Here is a 20,904-nt window from a genome sequence, read left to right on the forward strand (position 1 = left end):
AAAATCATTTCTAGCTAGTGCTAGTAAAAGCAAAGGCATAGCAGACGCGGGAAGGCTGGAAAAAAAAAGTGTCGTCATTAAGTGCCGCCTGAACAAGCGTAGGTTTACAGATCGTTTTTCCAGCACAGTGGTGGAACAGCCCTCATGCAGGGATGTAACCAATGCACTGAGTATTATTACATAACTACTATATATAATTGCTGGATTGTTAATAAAGTCACCATTTTCCACAATAGTCATTGAGTCATGATCATCGTGAAGCGAAACGCGTTTCTGCATCAATCCTCGCTCTGATTCTTTCCATGCCGAGATAAGAATATAAGGAGCGGTGCTTTCTTTTACTTTTTTTTTTTTGCAGATTGAGTCAACCAGGAATCGGTCAGTGAGGCCTATCATCTAGGAGGTGCGCCAGCCAAGGGTGCATATGTATTGGGAAGAGGAATAAGTGCTCGGCCAACTTATCTATGGACACCCTACAAATATTCTGCACCCCAAATTACTACAGAAAGTAAGTTGCTAGGTCTTCTTAAGGGACTGTGAGGGGGGTAAATTCCAGGATGAGCTGGAGGTGCTAGCCCGTCCCATTACAAGTCCCTTGGTATAAGAATAATTCTCATTGTTGATCACGTTTTCATAGCCAAAAATGTCTTACTGGCCACACTACTGACCGAAAGTGGAGTCAAAAATATCCCATAATGCGAACACCAAATCTTCAGGCCCTCCAGTACCAGACAAACCAAATTATTGGCATTTTCTGCTGTACGACTGAATAGATTAACTTGGTCTTAAACTGAACCAAATACTGGAAAATAATGTTATTGATAGAATTTTTCAATACAAATTAAAAAAAAAAAACAGATTCAGGAGAAGAACAGCATTTATACTAGGTAAAAAAAATAATGCTTATGGCAAGTGATAGGTTCTCTTTAATGCCCAGAGGCATTGGCTTCCATCTTTTAGAATGATCCAACTAGCATTATCAAATATAGAATACATATATAGAAAAGAGGGGGTCATATGTTATAAAGTGAAAGAGAGTAGGAACAAAAGAAAAAAACGCCAGATTCAGGAAAACCGCAGTATTTACACTGGGTTAACAAATAAATCATGCTTAAGGCAAGTGATAGGTCCTCTTTAAGATCAAATAATAAATATATTTTTCCCCCCCACCAACTGCCTTTTTTTATACAATCCGAGAGAAGAAGAAAAAGAAACAGTCCTACACAAAAGAATGAGTTTAGGGCACGTTGGCCTTGGACGGTAGGAGATGTTCAGACAGCCTTAGCAAAATGTCCAGGTTTTTTCTCGTCAATCAAACAACCTCGTACAAGAAGATGCGGCTGCGCTTCAATAAGTAACAATGATTAGCTATGAAAATGTAGGACTACTTTTCAGAGAAAGTAATGAGTTTCTGAGAAAATCATTTGCGGTTACAAGCTAGGTCGGTACTTGCAAGTACGGATCCATAGATGGAAAATTCTGAAATGTGTGTAATGATATAAGCTGCATGAAGGCGGGCAGAGGTTATGATTGTACCTGCACCCCGGATTCTGCCTGATATGAAGAATTGAGTACTATAAATTACAGGTATTAGGGAGTTCTGGCACATTTTGCATTATGGCTTCGGGCACTTAAATTTACACCTATTTTTTTGTAATATTAGATATTGTAGGACCGTCCCGATCAGAGTCACCTTGTCGTGGTGGGATGGCTGTTATGCTATTTTTAATCAAAAACAGTATTACTAAAAACGTTGTTATTTAAATGCACTTTTTATTTACTTAGTTACAGCAGGGTTTTTGCTCATTTTTTCTCTTGTAGGTTTTATATGTTTTATGGCGAATGTGAACATGCATTTATGAGCTGCATGTGTACCAACTCGAGTCAAGCTCAATTTTTGTGTTTTTGCTATGTATTATTGCATTCTGTGCAAGCCGGGGTGTGGCCTCCCTCTCCTGAGCTGGAAATTGTATATGAGGCTTCCATAGACTGGTGTTTCACTGGTTGGGCCCAGTCCTGTTGTCTGCCCTTATTCACATTGAGGTCAACATTGACACATGGTAAGGTTTTAATATTAGACAGTGTAGGACCGTCCTGATCAGGGTTACCTTGTCGTGGTAGGATGGCTTTTATGCTATTTTTTATCAAAAACAGTATTACTAAAAACTGTTATTTAAATGCACTTTTTGCTTTTTATTTACTTTGTTACAGCAGGGTTTTTGCTAATTTTTCTCTTGTAGGTTGTATGGCCAATGTGAACATGCATTTATGAGCAGCATGTGTACGAACTCAAGTCAAGCTCAATTTTTGTGTTTTTACCTATTTTTTTATGTTGGGTAATGTGCGACTTCATGAGGCCAGAAGACTGGGCACTTGCGTGATTGGGTGACATCAGTGCTGTAATCTTTTTGAACAGCTGATGACCCCAATTCTACTCTCGCCACATACAGTCTGACTACTTTATATGTCAATGGATATCTTTACAGGTTAATCCATCAGGACAATAATCAACACTAGAGTTGGCATAGAACGATTTGCCCAACCTGGTCCATCAGCCAGGACCGGAACCCTGATAACCGACTCTTGCCCAACTTCATCCGCGGCTCTTTTTTTGATTAGCTGGCCTGTTAGTGGTCATGTGCATATCACATCACAATGAGGACAATGCCAGCCAGGCCGGCTAATCAAAAGAAGAGCCATGGATGTAGTCGGGGAAGAATCAGCTCTCACAACTTTCATGCAGGGGCCAAAGATTACTGCTGTGGCCAACAGACCGGGCCCTGAGAATTAAATTTGCACCACAATGGCTTTTTAATTACCAAATCAAGCATCAACATTTTAACAGATTGGTCATCTGTCACAAAAAGGCACAAGGGTCGGCTATATTGCTTGTCCAAAATCTGTAGAGTATGGCTACCATCAGTGTCCCATTCTCCGCCAATCCGTCAGCTGCGCATAGGCCTGCCAATAGTGGTGATCATTGGCCTTTTAGGCATTTTTTGGCTTTAGATCATTACACCCTTAACCTTATTCATTTTTTTAAGTCTTCGGAATACACAATTGCCACATTTTCTTAAACAAAAGCTAAAATAATGTGACACTAGATGTCGAGAGGTTTCGCTTGTACCTTTTGAGGGCTTCATCAAGGTCTGGCAATTGTTTCATAACAAAAGCTTCATTGCCCTTTTCCTAAATCCCCTTTTTTTGCATCGCTCATTGTCAGGATGGCTGAGCCTTATTTTCCCGTTAACTCTGTGTATAAATATATGAGCTGGAGCTGAATATATTTAGCAATCTTTGAGATTGCCAAAAGACTCGGGAATAAAAAAAAAAATGCTGAGAAATGGTTATACACATGGTAATTTGTGGAATCGAGAGCAGGAGAGGGAAGGGATGGGATTTATGAGGAGGTGCGGCGGTAACGGCAAGCCTAGGAGCTCTTCACTACAGGATGGATATCACGGGATCGCAAATTCGACTTCATCGGGAGAAAAGAACGAGACCTGGGTACACAAGGAGGTCAGGTCGCGGCCAGCCATTTATACACCAGACAGAAGGCGAACGGGTGTACGCTTTCCAGGAGATCCATTAAAGTGACTAGGGCCTGGAGCTGCCGAAAACTGGATGAGGGTAAGACGGGGGGAGGGCGCACATGAAAGAAATACTATAGATGGAAAAAAATAATTAGTTGGATTATGTGACTATTGTAACCATAAAAAATATTAAAAAAAATCGCAAGTCTATGGAATAATAATATACATTACATGCATGCCTAATGCCTATCAGACAGAATATCTGTGACATTTAAAGGGCTATTGCCATCCCAGTTGCCCATTACGGGAACAGAAGAGCAAGTGGTTTGTGTAACCCATAGAATAATATGGATGTATCCATCATCCCTTTGCCACATAACAGGTATTTATGTCTTCCCTATGAGTGGCCGAAATAGGAACACCCCTTTAAATATTATTATGACAAAGTATCTGAGTGTATTTGCTGGGTCTCTAAGGTCTGTAATTCTGTCTGAATTTATCACCAGGTTTTTGCTATTGAATCTGAGAGTAGCATAATGTAGGGGCTGATACACTGATTCCAGAGATGTATCACTTACTGGGCTGCTTGCTCTAGTTTTGATTTAATCACTTTTCTTTTCTGCAGATCTAGCAGTTCTCCACTGTGCTCTGTATAACCCCGCCCACACGAATAGCTACCAATCAGTGGTGGGGGCGTGGTTACAGAGCGGGAGGACTACATGGCACGAGACACCTAGTCCTGCAGTGAATCTCCTGCTGATAAAACACTTATTTTATTGAAACTACAACAAGCAGCCCAGTAAGAGACACATCGCTGAAATCAAGGTCTCCTTTCCTTCGGTCCTCTCTACCTTATGACTACAGCATTCGTTGCCCAGGATAATTAGTCACGTTCAGTATTGTGATGTCAGTTTACATGGCTGCCATGGAGGTCATAACATCTAGCCAGTTCTGCTCCAATGAACATGTCCATGTTCAAACACTATGTGAGGAAGCCGTGTGCTGGCCGGATACCTAGCCACTACACTGACAAGCAGAATGGGAAGTGGTGGACGGCACACAGCCAGCAATCAATACTGGAAATGCTGGTGGAATAAAACAAATAGGCTACCGTGGACTATATTTCGGTGACTATACAGAAAATGGGTGAAATGAAGAAGCTGATTTTTACACTTACTATTCAATAATTCCAAATGCGGTAGATCAACGAGCGAGAGACTATCCTTGCACTCAGTTTTGGCCAATGCTTTTTCATTGATGGTCTACCCTTGTCTGACCAGTGGGGGGTGTACTAATCTGCACCCGCGCCGATCAGCACCGGATGGAAGTTCTCAGATGCTGATGGTACACCGCAGCGGCGTCAAAATTATAGTGGCCACGGCCGTGTACTGCAAATCCACACCCTAATCACTAGTAAGCTGTGTCTTATCTCCTCTGGGAACAAAGGATCAGGCATGTTGAAATCCAATATGTCTGATTATTCTTTTCCTCGAACACTGCCTAGAAGGGTCTGTTACGCTGTCCGCATAGACATCAGATCTCTCTAAGGCTACTTTCACACTAGCGTCGTACGACACACGTCGCAATGCGACGTGCCGACGCACCGACGCATACTGTGAAAAAAAAACTACGGGGGCAGCGGATGCAGTTTTACAACGCATCCGCTGCCCCACTGTGATGTCCTGGGAGGCGAAGGCGGAGTTCTGGCATGCGCGGCCGGAAATGGCGGACACGATGCACAAAAAAACTTTACATGCGTTTTTTCTCCAAAACGACGCATTGCGACGTGTGTTGTACGACGCTAGTGTGAAAGCACCCTAATGTCAGCCACCTTTATTCTATGGGATTATTATTGCAGCTTCTGTGTCACCATTAGTGTTGAGCGATACCTTCCGATATTCAAAAGTATCAGTATCGGATTGGATCAGCCGATATCCAAAAAATATCGGATATCGCCGATACCGATACCAATGCAAGTCAATGGGACACAAATATGGGAAAGTAAATAAGCCCTTTCTGTCCTTCTATATACTGTTCCGGAGGAGGGAAGAGTGTGGGCGGTGCGTGGGCGGACACTGAGTGTCGGTGTGTGCAGGCGGGGTCTGCCAGGGATCTAATTCTATGCGGGGCTGTATGTGGGCTGCCCAGGCTCTATGCGGCGTGGGGGGGTCTCTGTGCGGCGTGGGGGGGTCTCTGTGCGCCGTGGGGGGTTCTATGAGCGGCGTGGGGGGGTCTCTGTGCGGCGGGTCGGGGGGTCTCTGTGCGGCGGGTCGGGGGGTCTCTGTGCGGCGGGTCGGGGGGTCTCTGTGCATGTGTGCAGACATTGTCCGATGGGACTACAAGTCCCATTGGACGATGCCTGCTACACTGACAGTGATTGACACATTAGCCAATGATGGGACAGTAGTAGTCCCATCATCCGGCTACTGTGTTGAATGTAAAAAAAAAAAAAAAAAAAAAAAAAAAAAAAAAAAACTACATACATACATACTACATACACGCTACATACATGCTACATGATACATGCTACATACATGCTACATACATACTGCATACATACATGCTACATACATACATACTGCATACATACATACATGCTACATACATGCTACATACATATATACTACATACACACTACGCACATACATACTACATACAATACATTCATACATTACATACAATACAAACATACATACAGTACATTAAACATAGATTACATACTTACCATTACTTGTCATTTTGATCCCCGAAGCCAGTGTCATCTGTGAAAAATATGAAAAAAACAAAAAAACAATATACTCCCTGTCCGCAGAAATCCACGAGTGTCCCACGACGATCTCCCGTGGAGAACGGCAGCAACAGCTGTTACAACCGCTCTCCAGGGGCTCCAGGAACACAATGACGGGTGGAAGGTATCCTTCCGCATTGTATTCCTCCGCCGCTGTAAAAAAATAGTCCCTAGTCTCACTTTAAGGCAATTGCTGCCTGGGAAAATTTCTCACCCAGCAATGCCATAAAGTGAGACTTTGTCCTAAGGTAACCTCTCAGTGATGCACTGCAGGAGCCATTGTCTCCTGTCAGTGTGTCACTGAGGGTCCTATAGAGCAGTGACATCACCCGATGTCACTGCTCTATAGGGGAGATCGTCGTGGGACACTCGTTATTAATTGGACTACGGCGGACAGGTAGAATGCAGTTTATTATTTTATGTTTTTTGCAGGCGCTGAAGTATGGTAAGTATGGTGAAATGAAGAATATTAAAATACTTTTTCCTAATGTGTGCGTGTTTTATTAACCCTTTCTTACTATTGTTATTAACCCGGCTTAATGTCACCTTACAATAGCAAGGTGACATTAACCCCTTATTACCCCATATCCCACCGCTACACGGGAGTGGGAAGAGAGAGGCTAAGTGCCGGAATTGGAGCATCTTACAGATGCGCCATTTCTGGGGCGGCTGCGGACTGGTATTTGTAGCCGGGGGGGGGGGCCAATATCCATGGCCCCTCTCTAGGCTATGAATATCAGCCCGCAGCTGTCTGCATAGCCTTTCTGGCTATAAAATATAGGGGGACCCCACGTCATTTTTTTTGGGGGGTGGGGGTTCCCCCTATTTTAATAGCCAGTAAAGGCTACGCAGACAGCTGTGGGCTGATATTCATAGCAGGCTACAAATATTGGCCCCCAGCCGTCGGCTTTCCCCCTCTGGCGCAGAAAATTGTGCGGGAGGCCACGCCGTTTTTTTCCTTTTTTTTTTTTTTTTTCTTTTAAATTCAACGCTCATAAAGGCCTGTTTCACACTTGCGTCGGTACGGGTCCGTCGCTATGCGTCGGGCCGACGTACCGACGCACGTTGTGAAATTTGTGCACGACGTGGGTAGCGGATGCAGTTTTTCAACGCATCCGCTGCCCATTCTGAAGTGCGGGGAGAAGGGGGCAGAGTTTCTGCCACGCATGCGCGGTAGAAAATGGCTGACGCGATGGACAAAAAAAGTTCACTTGAACGTTTTTTCGTGCCGACGGTCCGCCAAAACACGACGGATCCATTGCACGATGGACACGACGTGTGGCTATCCGTCGCGATCCGTCGCTAATACAAGTCTATGGGGAAAAAAACGCATCCTGCGAGCACATTTGCAGGATCCATTTTTTTTTCCGCCAGATCCCTTTTTTTCCACCGAATCAGTTTTTCTTCCGCCAGATCCGTTTTTTCCACCAGATCCGTTTTTTTCTCATAGAGTTGTATTAGCGCCGGATTGCGCCTGATGGCCACACGTTTAATCTGTTTTTTGCAGGATCCGTCAAAAAAGCTGTTTCCGCCGGACGGAAAACACATACAGAGGAACGGTTTTTCTGTCCGGCGAAAAACGTACAGTGACGGATCCAGCAAAAAAACAGATGAAACAGATGTGAAATGATGAATACGGCTTCCGAATCCGTTTTTTCATGCATGTTTCCCATTCAAATCATGAACATTTTCCGTTTATTTATTTCCAAAAACTGCATCAAAACCAGTCAGAAAACGGAACGAAAACTGCATCAAAAACAGCATCTAAAACCGCATCAAAAACTGCACCAAAAACCATACCAAAAACCAGCATCAAAACCTGCACCAAAAACTACATGTCGTGTTTTGGCAGACCGTCGGTACGAAAAAACGTTCAAGTGAACTTTTTTTGCCTGTCACGTCCGCCATTTTCTACCACGCATGCGCGGCAGAAACTCCGTCCCCTCCTCCCCGCAGTTCAGAATGGGCAGCGGATGCGTTGAAAAACTGCATCTGCTGCCCACGTCGGGCACAAATTTCACAACGTGCGTCGGTACGTTGGCCCGACGCATAGCGACGGACCCATACCGACGCAAGAGTGAAACAGGCCTTTATGAGCGTTGAATTTAAAAAAAAAAAAAAAACGGCGTGGGCATCCACGCAATTTTCTGCACCAGAGGGAGAAAGCCGACGACCGGGGGCCAATATTTGTAGCCTGCTATGAATATCAGCCCGCAGCTGTCTGCATAGCCTTTACTGGCTATTAAAATAGGGGGACCAAAAAAAAAATGACGTGGGGTCCCCCTATATTTTATAGCCAGAAAGGCTATGCAGACAGCTGCGGGCTGATATTCATAGCCTAGAGAGGGGCCATGGATATTGCCCCCCCTGGCTACAAATACCAGTCCGCAGCCGCCCCAGAAATGGCGCATCTATAAGATGCGCCAATTCCGGCACTTAGCCCCTCTCTTCCCACTCCCGTGTAGCGGTGGGATATGGGGTAATAAGGGGTTAATGTCACCTTGCTATTGTAAGGTGACATTAAGCCGGGTTAATAACAATAGTAAGAAAGGGTTAATAAAACACGCACACATTAGGAAAAAGTATTTTAATATTCTTCATTTCACCATACTTACCATACTCCAGCGCCTGCAAAAAACGTAAAATAATAAACCGCATACTACCTGTCTGCTGTAGTCCAATTAACAACAAGTGTCCCACGACGATCTCCCCTATAGAACAGTGACATCGGGTGATGTCACTGCTCTATAGGACCCTCAGTGACACACTGACAGGAGACAATGGCTCCTGCAGTGCATCACTGAGAGGTTACCTTAGGACAAAGTCTCACTTTATAGCAATTGCTGCCTGGGAAAATTTCTCACCCAGCAATGCTATAAAGTGAGACTAGGGACTATTTTTTTACAGCGGCGGAGGAATACAATGCGGAAGGATACCTTCCACCCGTCATTGTGTTCCTGGAGCCCCTGGAGAGCGGTTGTAACAGCTGTTGCTGCCGTTCTCCACGGGAGATCGTCATGGGACACTTGTGGATTTCTGCGGACAGGGAGTATATTGGTTGTTTGTTTTTTTCATATTTTTTACAGATGACACTGGCTTCGGAGATCAAAATGACAAGTAATGGTGAGTATGTAATCTATGTTTAATGTACTGTATGTCTGTATGTTTGCATTGTATGTAATGTATGTATGTAGCATGTATGTATGTATGTAGCATGTATGTATGTATGTAGCATGTATGTATGTATGTAGCATGTATGTATGTATGTAGCATGTATGTATGTATGTATGTATGTATGTATGTAGCATGTATACATGTAGCATGTATGCATGTATGTATGTAGGTAGCATGTATGCATGTATGTATGTATGTAGGTAGCATGTATGTATGTATGTACCATGTATGCATGTAGCATGTATGCATGTAGCATGTATGCATGTAGCATGTATGCATGTAGCATGTATGTATGTAGCATGTATGTAGCATGTATGTAGCATGTATGTAGCATGTATGTAGCATGTATGTAGCATGTATGTAGCATGTATGTAGCATGTATGTAGCATGTATGTAGCATGTATGGAGGTTTGTTTGTTTTTTTACATTCAACACATTAGCCGGATGATGGGACTACTACTGTCCCATCATTGGCTAATGTGTCAATCACTGTCATTGTAGCAGGCATAGCCCGATGGGACTTGTAGTCCCATCGGACGATGCCTGCACAGACACAAAGACCCCTGGCAGTCCGCACAGACCCCGGAGAGGCCATACAGACCCCCCCGGCAGGCCGTACAGACCCCCCGTCAAGCCGTACAGACCCCAGAGAGGCCGCACAGACCCCCCCCCCCGGCAAGCCGCACAGACCCCGGAGAGGCCGTACAGACCCCCCCGGCAGGCCGTACAGACCCTGGCAAGCCGCACAGACCCCGGAGAGGCCGCACAGACCCCCCGGCAGGCCGCACAGACCCCCCGGCTGGCCGCACAGACCCCGGAGAGGCCGTACAGACCCCCCGGCAGGCACGCACAGACCACCCATGGTCCCGCACAGACCCGCAGTCTCAGCCCACACTCAATTATACTGCATTTTTGCACTGTGGGAACTTCTGATTCCGATTTCCGATATAGCAGAAATATCGGAACTCGGTATCGGAATTCCGATACAGCGAATATCGGCCGATACCCGATATTTGCAGTATCGGAATGCTCAACACTAGTCACCATTGCTTGTATTACATAAATGAGACACACAACCAAATCAGTAATGTCTTAAAGTGAACCTGTCACATTGTACGTGCAGTCAAATCTGCGGACAGTACGGTATAGAGACGGAGAAGCGGAGCAGAATTATATATAGGCTTGTAGGAAGTGTGACTAGTATTTTATTGGCTGAATCGTCAGGTGTTTGACTGTGTTAGAGTCCAGTGGGCGGTCCTAGCCGGTAACTGGCAGGTATCTCTATATGCAGTCATACAGAGAAGGCTTCCAATCACTGCCTAGGACTCCTATTGGACTTGTGCAAACAAACACCAGGGATTTTAATTAATAAAATACAAGTTTTATTAAACCTTTTTCACAAACCTATAAACAATCTGACCAGTTTATCTTTATCGATAACAACCTGCCTACAGATTAGAAATCATTTTGATAGGTTACCTTTAATTAGGATTATATATTTGGCAAGAAGTTAAGAGAAAAATGCTAGAATAAAAAAAAAACACATAAAAGGGCATTGGAAGTATTTGGCCTAAGCAAGACACAGTTGAGCAGTAACTACATTTCAGGAGATGAGTTGACTCCTAACATCCCAGCCACCTCTCTCTAGCACATTGATTAGCTGCTCACCTCCCTCCTCTCCATCAGCTCCTGGTCTGTTATCAGTACCGCAGAATGATCGGCCACCAGCATACACCAAGGTTATCTTTCATAGAAGGTCTCCAAATCATGGCTCTCACTTTCCTGAGCCATCTGCTTGTTCAAAAGCAGTGTTACCTCCATTAATGTGTAGTAGCAGGACAAAGCTTCTCACCAGAACCGTGACTCAAGAAGGAGCACCCGCCCCCCCAAGCAACCAAGAAGTAAGGAGACTGCATAGCTGTGAGCGGCTTGAGACAACTTGACAATATCCCTTTAAAAACTTCACACAAAGTTGCAATTTTTGGAAACCCAGATTATCAATGTAAATGCCAATGATTAACAGCCAGTAGGTTACTGTCGCACATTACTGAGTATCTTCCTCACTGTGAACAACTTTAATTTCTACTAATAAGCTGCTTTAAAATAGGCACAAAAACTGCAACAAAAAGTACAATAAATCATAATAATAAAACAAATGTTATATATTTTTTTCCAAATGAACATTTAGTAACGTTCTAATCACTAACCAAACATTAAAGACTAAATAAATGAAATATAGCTATAAAAGCAATAAACAACGTAACTTACCCTTCGCTCCTTATCCCCATATTCTATACCCAGGGTGTCCATGGCACGAACGATGGCTGCCAGGGACTGGATAGTGTTACTATAAACCACAGGCTTGTACTGCTTGACATCTTCACCTGAGAAGCCATCTTCATGGATAATTCTGAAAAAAATCACAAAGAAAAAAATGGATTAAATATCAATATATACAAAATACCATAGTACGGTATAGTAATACAACGCAATATACTTTAGGCATAAAACACCCAATATAGTAGAAAACTAAGTTACAAAAACTATACGAAAAGCAAGCATAAAATATCCGAGGAGGCTTCGGTGATGCAGACAAACGGGCAATAAATGGGCTCCCAATGAAATGAGTGGGAATCACGGCACTGCCTCTCTGAACCAGCCATAATAACACTTTGGATGAATTATTAATTGTGGCAGACACCCCATTATACCAAGTGCAGGAATGAAGAAGCTCGGATTACAGGAAGCCAGGTCCGACAGCATTATGGGTTAAGAGGTTTTATAAATATGGATTAATGGCCACTGTGCAAGTGCTCGGAAACCACTTAAAACGTCAGTCTGTGATTTATCGGGATATGGAGACCTAGTAGTACTCGTCGTGGACTTATAAGACGATGGGAAGATGGCAGGATGGTGATGGATGGACATCTTCTCTTCTGGTGACACCCATATGAATAAAAGGATTGAGCATGTTGAAATCCGAGATGTCTGATCCTTTTCGGTTCATAACCGATAAACCACCCCCAGAGGCGTCTCATCAGAGGCTTACACCCCTTTACAATTAAGAACATGTGCACAATCAATAGAGGAGAATGTATTGAAAAACTTGGCAGGAATAGCTTTTCCACCGTAGCCCACAAGGAATACACAAAAGGGACTTGTACATGATCAACCACCTTAATAATAGCGAAAAATCATTACAACTGCATCATAAAATATAAAGGGGTCTTCAGAACCCCAGCTCTTGGAACTAGTAAGGGTCCCAATGGTCGGACTCTCAAAGATCAGGAAGTTATCTCCTATCATGTGGAAAGGTGATACCTTCCAAACTTCAGAATCCTCCTTCAAGGGTCAATATTCTGGACCATGAATCAAAATATCAAAATTAGAAAACTATTTCTCAATTAAAATGTTTTGAACTTTTAAAGCTTGAAAACACCTTAAAAAAATGTTGAGAGTGGCTCTGTTAGAGAGGACCTTTCAGCAATATATATTTTTTTCCATTTTGCCTCTCCGTTGCAGAGATGTTAGTAATCACAGTATTTGGCAAAGTTACTTTTCGTTACGTCCAAGTGGGTACTATCAGATGCTTTTCAGTAGGGGCGTGTACTTTTCCCTGCAAGTGATGCTCTCTGCTTATTGGTCATCGTCGTACAGGTGGAAGAAGTACACGCCCCCCAGTGAAATCTATCTTAGGCTACTTTCACACTAGCGTCGTGCACTGCACGTCGCTATGCGTCATTTTGTAGAAAAAACGCATCCTGCAAAAGTGCTAATATTACTTCTACGCGGCCAACATTTTCAGTGTCATCTCCCCATTGAAAAACTTTTCAATAGCGCTTGCAAGGCCATGTTACCAAGCTAAAGCCTCTTTGTCAGAAACCCACAAAGGTCAGTGACTTAAGACTCAGGCAATACAGAATACCGGCAATTCTCGCAGGTCAGCAATGGTCCAAGAGAAGCCATTATCTGGACACCTTTGTAATGCAAAATGAAAACTAAATCCTGCCAGTGCCATAGATTCTCTCCCGACCAGCGAGTGTCTTCTGCCATCCATGCGCTGACAATGAATGTGTGTAGAGGAGGTCGTCAAAAGATAGGCTTCACAGTAGGGGCTTGGAAGGACTGGCAAAAAGGATGGTCGTTTGGCCGATAGTCTGCGGATAATAGCATAACTGGGAGGGATTGATAGAGGAAGAGGTTTTAGAGGATTGATAGGGCTTGAATTGCATACAGCCAGAAAATTGGGAGCTGGATTAAGCAGACATGGATAGAAATCTCGCCGTAAGAAGGGAGCTGGGTTTATAAGCTTTTAGTTTTTGTTACAGAAAAGACATAGATAAGCTTTCCCAATCATCTGTCACCAGGAAAGTTCTAGCCAGAGCCTCCACAATAGAAGCAAAAATGTAAAAAAAAAAGTGACATGTGCCTAACGTATTCGGGCACCTGCGCGTAATCATTCCGGATTGACTGCATTTCAGATAATTAAACAACGATTAACATACACTGCTTTAATCTAAATGTTAATCCGGTAATCTAAAAAAATGACTTGTCTGCATCATGCAAATGTGACATAAGTGATGCTCCCGCAACTCTCGCTTTAGGGACTTTGCTGGACAGAAGACTTAGGGATGATAAACAGTATGTCGGATCAATAGGGAAGATTTACTGCCTATGCGCTGGGCATTTATCGGTGGAAATAAGAGACTGGGCTGAGGAGGTTTACAGAAAAAAGATATGGGATGGAAAAGCTGCTGAGGAAGTCATTAGGTAGCGCTCGTTAGCGTTTGTGTGACGTCACAGTACTTTTTCTATACCACGTCATTTATAGGTCTGATTTTCTTTTCCGATTCTTTTTTTTTTTTTTTAAATATTGAGACTAAAATATTTAAAGGGAATCTGACGGCAGGTTTTTGTTGTTTAATCATAATTCAGGGGTAGAGACACGGATTCCAGCGATGTGTCGCTTTCTCAGCTATCTGCTGTAGTTTCATTACAAATCAGCAGAAGATTATCAGTGCAGGACTAGGTGTCAGGTGCCAGACAGTCCAGCTATTCTGTGTGACCCCGCCCCCAGCAGATTGGCAGCTTGCACACAGGAAGCTGCCAATCAGGGATGTGGGCGGGGTTACACAGAGCTCAGCATTCTGATCACTCGGACTGAGAAAACAGTGATTGTATCCAAACTACACTAAGTAAACCCATAAATGACATTGCTGGAATCAGGGTCTCTGCTCTTACATCATGCTGCTGTCAAATTACACAGCAAAAACCTGCTGACAAACTTTTAAAGAGCAAGATGAACACATTTAAAGGGGCTGTCCAAAGATTATTAAAAAAAAAAAAAATTAAAGAATAAACGTAACTCAGTATTCACCTCCTCATTGCCTTATAGCTCCAGTGGTCCCCGACGGCCTTTGCCTACTTCCAAACACCCATAGCATTACACACAATCACGTGACCGCTGCAGCCAATTACCGGCTTCAGGGGTAATAAAGACTGGAGGGGTCATTGATGCTTTTAGGCTGGGGCTGCCATAATTAGGCGATTATTGTTATGGGTTTTAGTTTTTCATTATTAAGCCGTTTAGAGGGGTTTTTCCAAGCACAATATTGGTGGTGAATTCTTTAGCAGACTGGCGAGTGTCTAACTACAGTCACTCTCGTCAATCATCTTTATGTAGGGGGTCACGGTACTTTTGTGGTGAGCGCTGCAGCCTCTCCGCCAGTGGTGTAACTTGAGGCGCGTGGGACCCAAAGCATGCTCGCTCAGCACAGCCCCCTCGAACAGCGGATTGGCGAGGGTGGCCAGAGTCGGACCCCCACCAACCTGATGGTGCAGTGTATTTGGAGCCATTCCGGATGCCTCTATACCCTCCTTATTGCAAAAAAAAAGACGTTTTACAATATTTTTTTTTTTTATTGCACCCCAAACAAGATTTTAATTCATGAGCCTCCTTATTCAGAGCCAGCGATATTGTAACCAGTGAATTGAAGGCTGATTTTCTGCACAAAAATAAGACAATGTATAATGATTGCTGGAGAACAGAGGCGGCGGCGGCTTGGATCCTGCTGAACGATCACTTCTCATCCTCTGAGCCATTTCCAAAAAACCTGCAGAAGATTTTACCAAAGAAAGGGCCTATTTCTATATGTTACGGACCAACGAGCAGATCAGCAATAAAAGGTTCGTCAGAAGGAGGCTTCATCTAATCTGGCTTCCTTAATGTCTGGATTCCTGAACACGGTGGCTGTTTAGAAGCAAGATCGTGTAAAATATGCAGACAATTCTCCCTATTCAATTTTTACAAGAATGAAGCAATTGTCATGTAGGAGCCCAAAAGAATAAAAAAAATAAGTCCGTTGTCCATCTCATAATGCTCCTTTGCACTCTTGGTTGCAGTGAATGAAACAACTACATAACCATGTAAAGGCCCCGTCACACTAAGCGAGGTCGCTAGCGAGATCGCTGCTGAGTCACAAGTTTTGTGACGCAACAGCGACCTCAGTAGCGATCTCGCTATGTTTGACACGTACCAGCGACCAGGCCCCTGCTGTGAGATCGCTGGTCGTGTCGGAATGGCCTGGACCTTTTTTTGATCGTTGAGGTCCCGCTGACATCGCTGGATCGGTGTGTGTGACACCGATCCAGCGATGTCTTTACTGGTAACCAGGGTAAACATCGGGTTACTAAGCGCAGGGCCGCGCTTAGTAACCCGATGTTTACCCTGGTTACCATCGTAAATGTAAAAAAAAAAAAAAACAGTACATACTCACATCCCGGTGTCCGTCAGGTCTCTTGCCGTCTGCTTCCCGCACTGACTGACTGCCGGCCGTAAAGTGAAAGCACGGCACAGCGGTGACGTCACCGCTCTGCTGTTAGGGCCGGCGCTCAGTCAGTGCAGGAAGCGGACGCCGGGGGACGCGAAGGTGAGTATGTACTGTTTGTTTTTTTACATTTTACACTGGTAACCAGGGTAAACATCGGGTTACTAAGCCCAGCCCTGCGCTTAGCAACCCGATGTTTACCCTGGTTACCCGGGGACCTCGGCATCGTTGGTCGCTGGAGAGCTGTCTGTGTGACAGCTCCCCAGCGACCACACAGCGACTAAACAGCGACGCTGCAGCGATCGGCATCGTTGTCTGTATCGCTGCAGCGTCGCTAAGTGTGACGGGGCCTTTAGAGCAGACATCTTGGGAGCTCTCCTGCTTCTTTCAGGAAGTCATACTATAAGGCCATGTTCACACTTTGCGGGGTCCTCTGCGGGTTCTCCCGCAGCGGATTTGATAAATCTGCAGGGCAAAACCGCTGCGGTTATCCCTGCAGATGCGGTTAGTTTTGCGGTTTCCACTGCGGGTTTACTCCTATACTATTGATGCTGCATATGCAGCATCAATAGTAATGTTAAAAATAATAAAAAATGGTTTATACTCACCCTCTGACGTCCCGATCTCCTCGGCGCTGCACGCGGCGGTCCGGTTCCAAAGATGCTGTGCGAGAAGGACCTTCCTGACGTCACGGTCATGTGACCGCGGCGTCATCACGGTCATGTGACCGCGACGTCACCGCAGGTCCTGCTCACACACCAACCCTGAGAACGGACAGCCGCGTGCAGCGCTGAGAGGTGAGTATATCATTCTTTTTTATTTTTATTCTTTTTTTTACACTATTATGGTTCCCAGGGCCTGGAGGAGAGTCTCCTCTCCTCCACCTCGGGTACCATCTGCACATTATCCGCTTACTTCCCGCATCGTGGGCACAGCCCCATGTGGGAAGTTAGCGGATCAATGCATTCCTATGTGTGCAGAATCGCAGCGATTCCGCACAAAGAAGTGACATGCTGCGGAATGTAAACCGCTGCGTTTCTGCACGGTTTTTCCCGCAGCATGTGCACAGCGGATTGCGGTTTCCATAGGGTTTACATGTAAATGACGCAATGGAAACTGCTGCGGACCCGCAGCTACAGAAACGCTGCGGATCCGCTGTAAAACCTGCAAAATGTGAACATGGCCTTAGGGTATGTGCACACGATGCAGATTTAGTGCTGAATTGGTGCAGATCTGCAGCAGAAACGCTGCAGAACTGCACTGCGATTTACAGTACAATGTAAATCAATGTGAAAAAAAAAGCTGTGCACATGGTGCAGAAAAATCTGCGCAGAAACGCTGCAGATTTTTACATCTGTGGCTGCAATCCCAAGAAATCAGTTTTAAACTATATGCAAATGATGCATTAAGTGCTTTGGACACAGCAGAGCACTTCCTGAAGCTGTGCTTTAAGTAGCAGTTTCACTGCCAAGCTAAAACCTCTTTAGCTTAACTCATAGCTCACTCTGCGATTATTTCTTTTTTTTTTTCTGGCTCTTGATAAAGACACAGACAGCGAGCTATCAAGCTTCTAAAGAGGCTGGTGCTGGGAGGGGCAACAAGCTCTGAAAGTAGCGGCTTGGGAAGTGCTCTGTCATGCCCAAAGCACTTAGAGCCTTATTTGCATATGAATTTAAAAGCTACATTTCTCGGCAATGCAGCAACAGATAGAGGATATAAAGGAGTCAATGGATGCAGCTTTTGAAGACCTACATTCTCAGATACAGAACATGGTTTGGGGAAAAGGATTACTCAAGATTATTTTTATATTGGTGAAGAAGCATCTGTAGTCAATGTAATTTGTTTTGCTATAACAGTTGCCACATTCATTAGTTTGTGAACCCCATTTAGAAAGGGTTAAACAAAAAAAAAAAAAAGATGTAATTAAGTACAATAGAAAAAAGGATAAAGAGGGGACACACGGCAGTAAATTCCCTCTAAGGACTCATACACACATCAGTTCTTATATGTATTATGTCCCTAACTTTAATGGGTAGAACACAGATATATTAATTTCAAAAGGTATGTTCACATAAAGGGTTTTTTTTGTTTCTTTGGGGGGTTTTTTAAATAAGAAATGTTTAATCAGTAAAGTAGACAAAACATGACCTGAACCCTTTTTTTTTTTTTTTTTCGCCAATTCAAGTGAATGGGTCCGTGAAAAAAAAAAAAAGTAGGATTAGCACTCAGATGACATCTGTTTTTTTTTCTCTAACTGATGAGAAAAACCTTGAAAAACTTTTGTCATTTCTTTTTTAACGTCTTTTTAAATATGTTCATGTCTCGCGGCTGTGTGACAGCGGGATTGCCTGTTTGTTTGGCTTCAAAACCCTCATTGTTCACCAGTTTATGAGCCACAGATTAGGAGTACAGATGATGGCAGCGAGGGGGTCAGCTCTGGTCTCCTCCTTATCACAAGAGTTATTTAGTGAGACACAGGAGCTGACCCATCACTGCCATCATCTGTACTCCATATGAGATCGATCTAATATCACTGCAGTCCCTGTGTTCTCCTGAGTGTTTAGCTTATCAACTTATCCCTAGAGTTAGTGATACACAGGAGCTGACCCATCACTGCCATCATCTGTACTCCACGAGGACATTCTAACATGCATTATTTTTTTTTTTTTTTTTTTTTTTACAGGAATGGAGACAAATCCTATAACAAAGTCGCTTAGCAAAGTTTTATTACTTTCCACTTTAGACAAAATTATTTAAAAAAACGTTTGGTTACTCTAAACCTATGGGCACACCTTGAGTATGTGCAGATTTTTCTGCAGCAAAAAAAACCCAATATTGTCAGGACAATCATTGCGCGATTTTTTGTGAAAAATGTTGCAAAAATACAAAAAAAATCAGATTTGCTAACATACTGATGCTTCAAATCTGCAAGGAAAAAAATAAATAAATAAATAAATAAATAAATAAATAAAAAAGCAGATCAGAAATCTCATTCATTTTGCCGCCACTGGTTTCTACTGTGTGAACAAGCCCTAAACATTCTCGTTGACGAAATCTCAGAAAATAAATGTGATTTTACAAATATTTACAATTCCCAGATGTCTAGGTATGTCCACCCCGCCACATCAGGCTTGGTCGGCGCTGCGGACAGAACACCGGCCGGCACGCGGTGGCTTTTATCAAACTTGCACTTTGTCGAGGAATTCCGCGGGCTATTTTCATGCCGCGATATATATAGTACAGGCAGATTAAATTCTCCGCTAACACATTATACAGATACTTCCGCAGGAGTCGGCAGGACTAAAGCCTCGAAGTTTCAGATCAGATGTTAAAATCCAGGTCGCTCACTGCAGGACGCAATTCATCCATCGCTGGAAATAAAATGTGTTCATCACTAGTTCTCCAGCCGAGACCCCAGGCCAGGTCAACATTTGCTCTAGATTTTCATGAGCCAAGCGATTCTCTACCATCTTAGGTCATAATGGAAACTTTCCCCTTTTTTTAGTAAATAGGATAGTTGACTTTCTGCCAAGCACTACATTAACCAAATCATCAGCGAAACGCAGAAAAGACTCGGGACCCCCGCTCCTGCTGTTCCACACTGTGCCGCATCGCTTACACATCCCCTGCAAGAGGAATTTACTGGGTGGATTTCTCCCAACCACAAATATAATCGCAAGACAAGAAAGCAATTTCCATATTTCCTACATTAAAGACCAGTGATGAAATCCGAGGATAGAAATAGGGGGCATTATACAAGGAATCCAGGATGGGGACATTATACAAGGAAGGGGCCCAGGATGGGGGCATTATACAAGGAAGGGGCCCAGGATAGGGGGACATTATACAAGGAAGGGGCCCAGGATAGGGGGAATTATACAAGGAAGGGACCCAGGATGGGGGGCATTTTACAAGAAGGGGCCGAGGATACGGGGCATTTTACAAGAAGGGGCCGAGGATAGGGGGCATTATACAAGGAAATGGCCAAGGATAGAGGGAAATATACAAGGAAGGGACACAGGATGGGCGGCATTATACAAGGAAATAGCTCAGGATAGGGGGGATGGATTATACAAGGAAATAGCCCAGGATGGGGGGCATTATACAAGGAAGGGACACAGGATGTGGGGCATTATTACATGGTGGGCGAAAATGCACTTTATTATAACATCTAGAACGACACGAGGACCAAAAAATATATCTGACCAACATGCAGGGGAAGGCTAGGTCAATCGATCATCAACATCTGATCGAACTAGTCCCGAGTATAGGTTATCAATAGCTGATCAGACTAGTCTTGCGGATAGGTCTTCAATATCTGAAATATGTAAATAAATAAATAAATAAATATATATATATATATATATATATATATATATATATATATTTATTTATACATATATATATTTATACATATATACATATAGTACAGAGCAAAAGTTTGGACACACCTTCTCATTTAAAGATTTTTCTGTATTTTCATTACTATGAAAATTGTACATTCACACTAAAGGCATCAAAACTATGAATTAACACATGTGGAATTATATACTTAACAAAAAAGTGTGAAACAACTGAAAAT

At 43.6% G+C, this 20,904-nt stretch overlaps 1 protein-coding gene across 2 annotated transcripts in view; it reads right to left on the bottom strand.

The window, feature by feature from the left end:
• Nucleotides 1–20,904, bottom strand: part of GNAO1 (G protein subunit alpha o1) — a 242,657-nt gene that overhangs the window by 143,520 nt on the left and 78,233 nt on the right. For both annotated transcript variants that reach the window (XM_077288298.1, XM_077288299.1), the window contains exon 3: nucleotides 11,764–11,905. In XM_077288298.1, the coding sequence (XP_077144413.1) occupies nucleotides 11,764–11,905 (142 nt within the window). The remainder of the gene's footprint in view (nucleotides 1–11,763; nucleotides 11,906–20,904) is intronic.

Source organism: Ranitomeya variabilis, chromosome 2 (assembly GCF_051348905.1).
Source record: "Ranitomeya variabilis isolate aRanVar5 chromosome 2, aRanVar5.hap1, whole genome shotgun sequence".
Taxonomy (NCBI): domain Eukaryota; kingdom Metazoa; phylum Chordata; class Amphibia; order Anura; family Dendrobatidae; genus Ranitomeya; species Ranitomeya variabilis.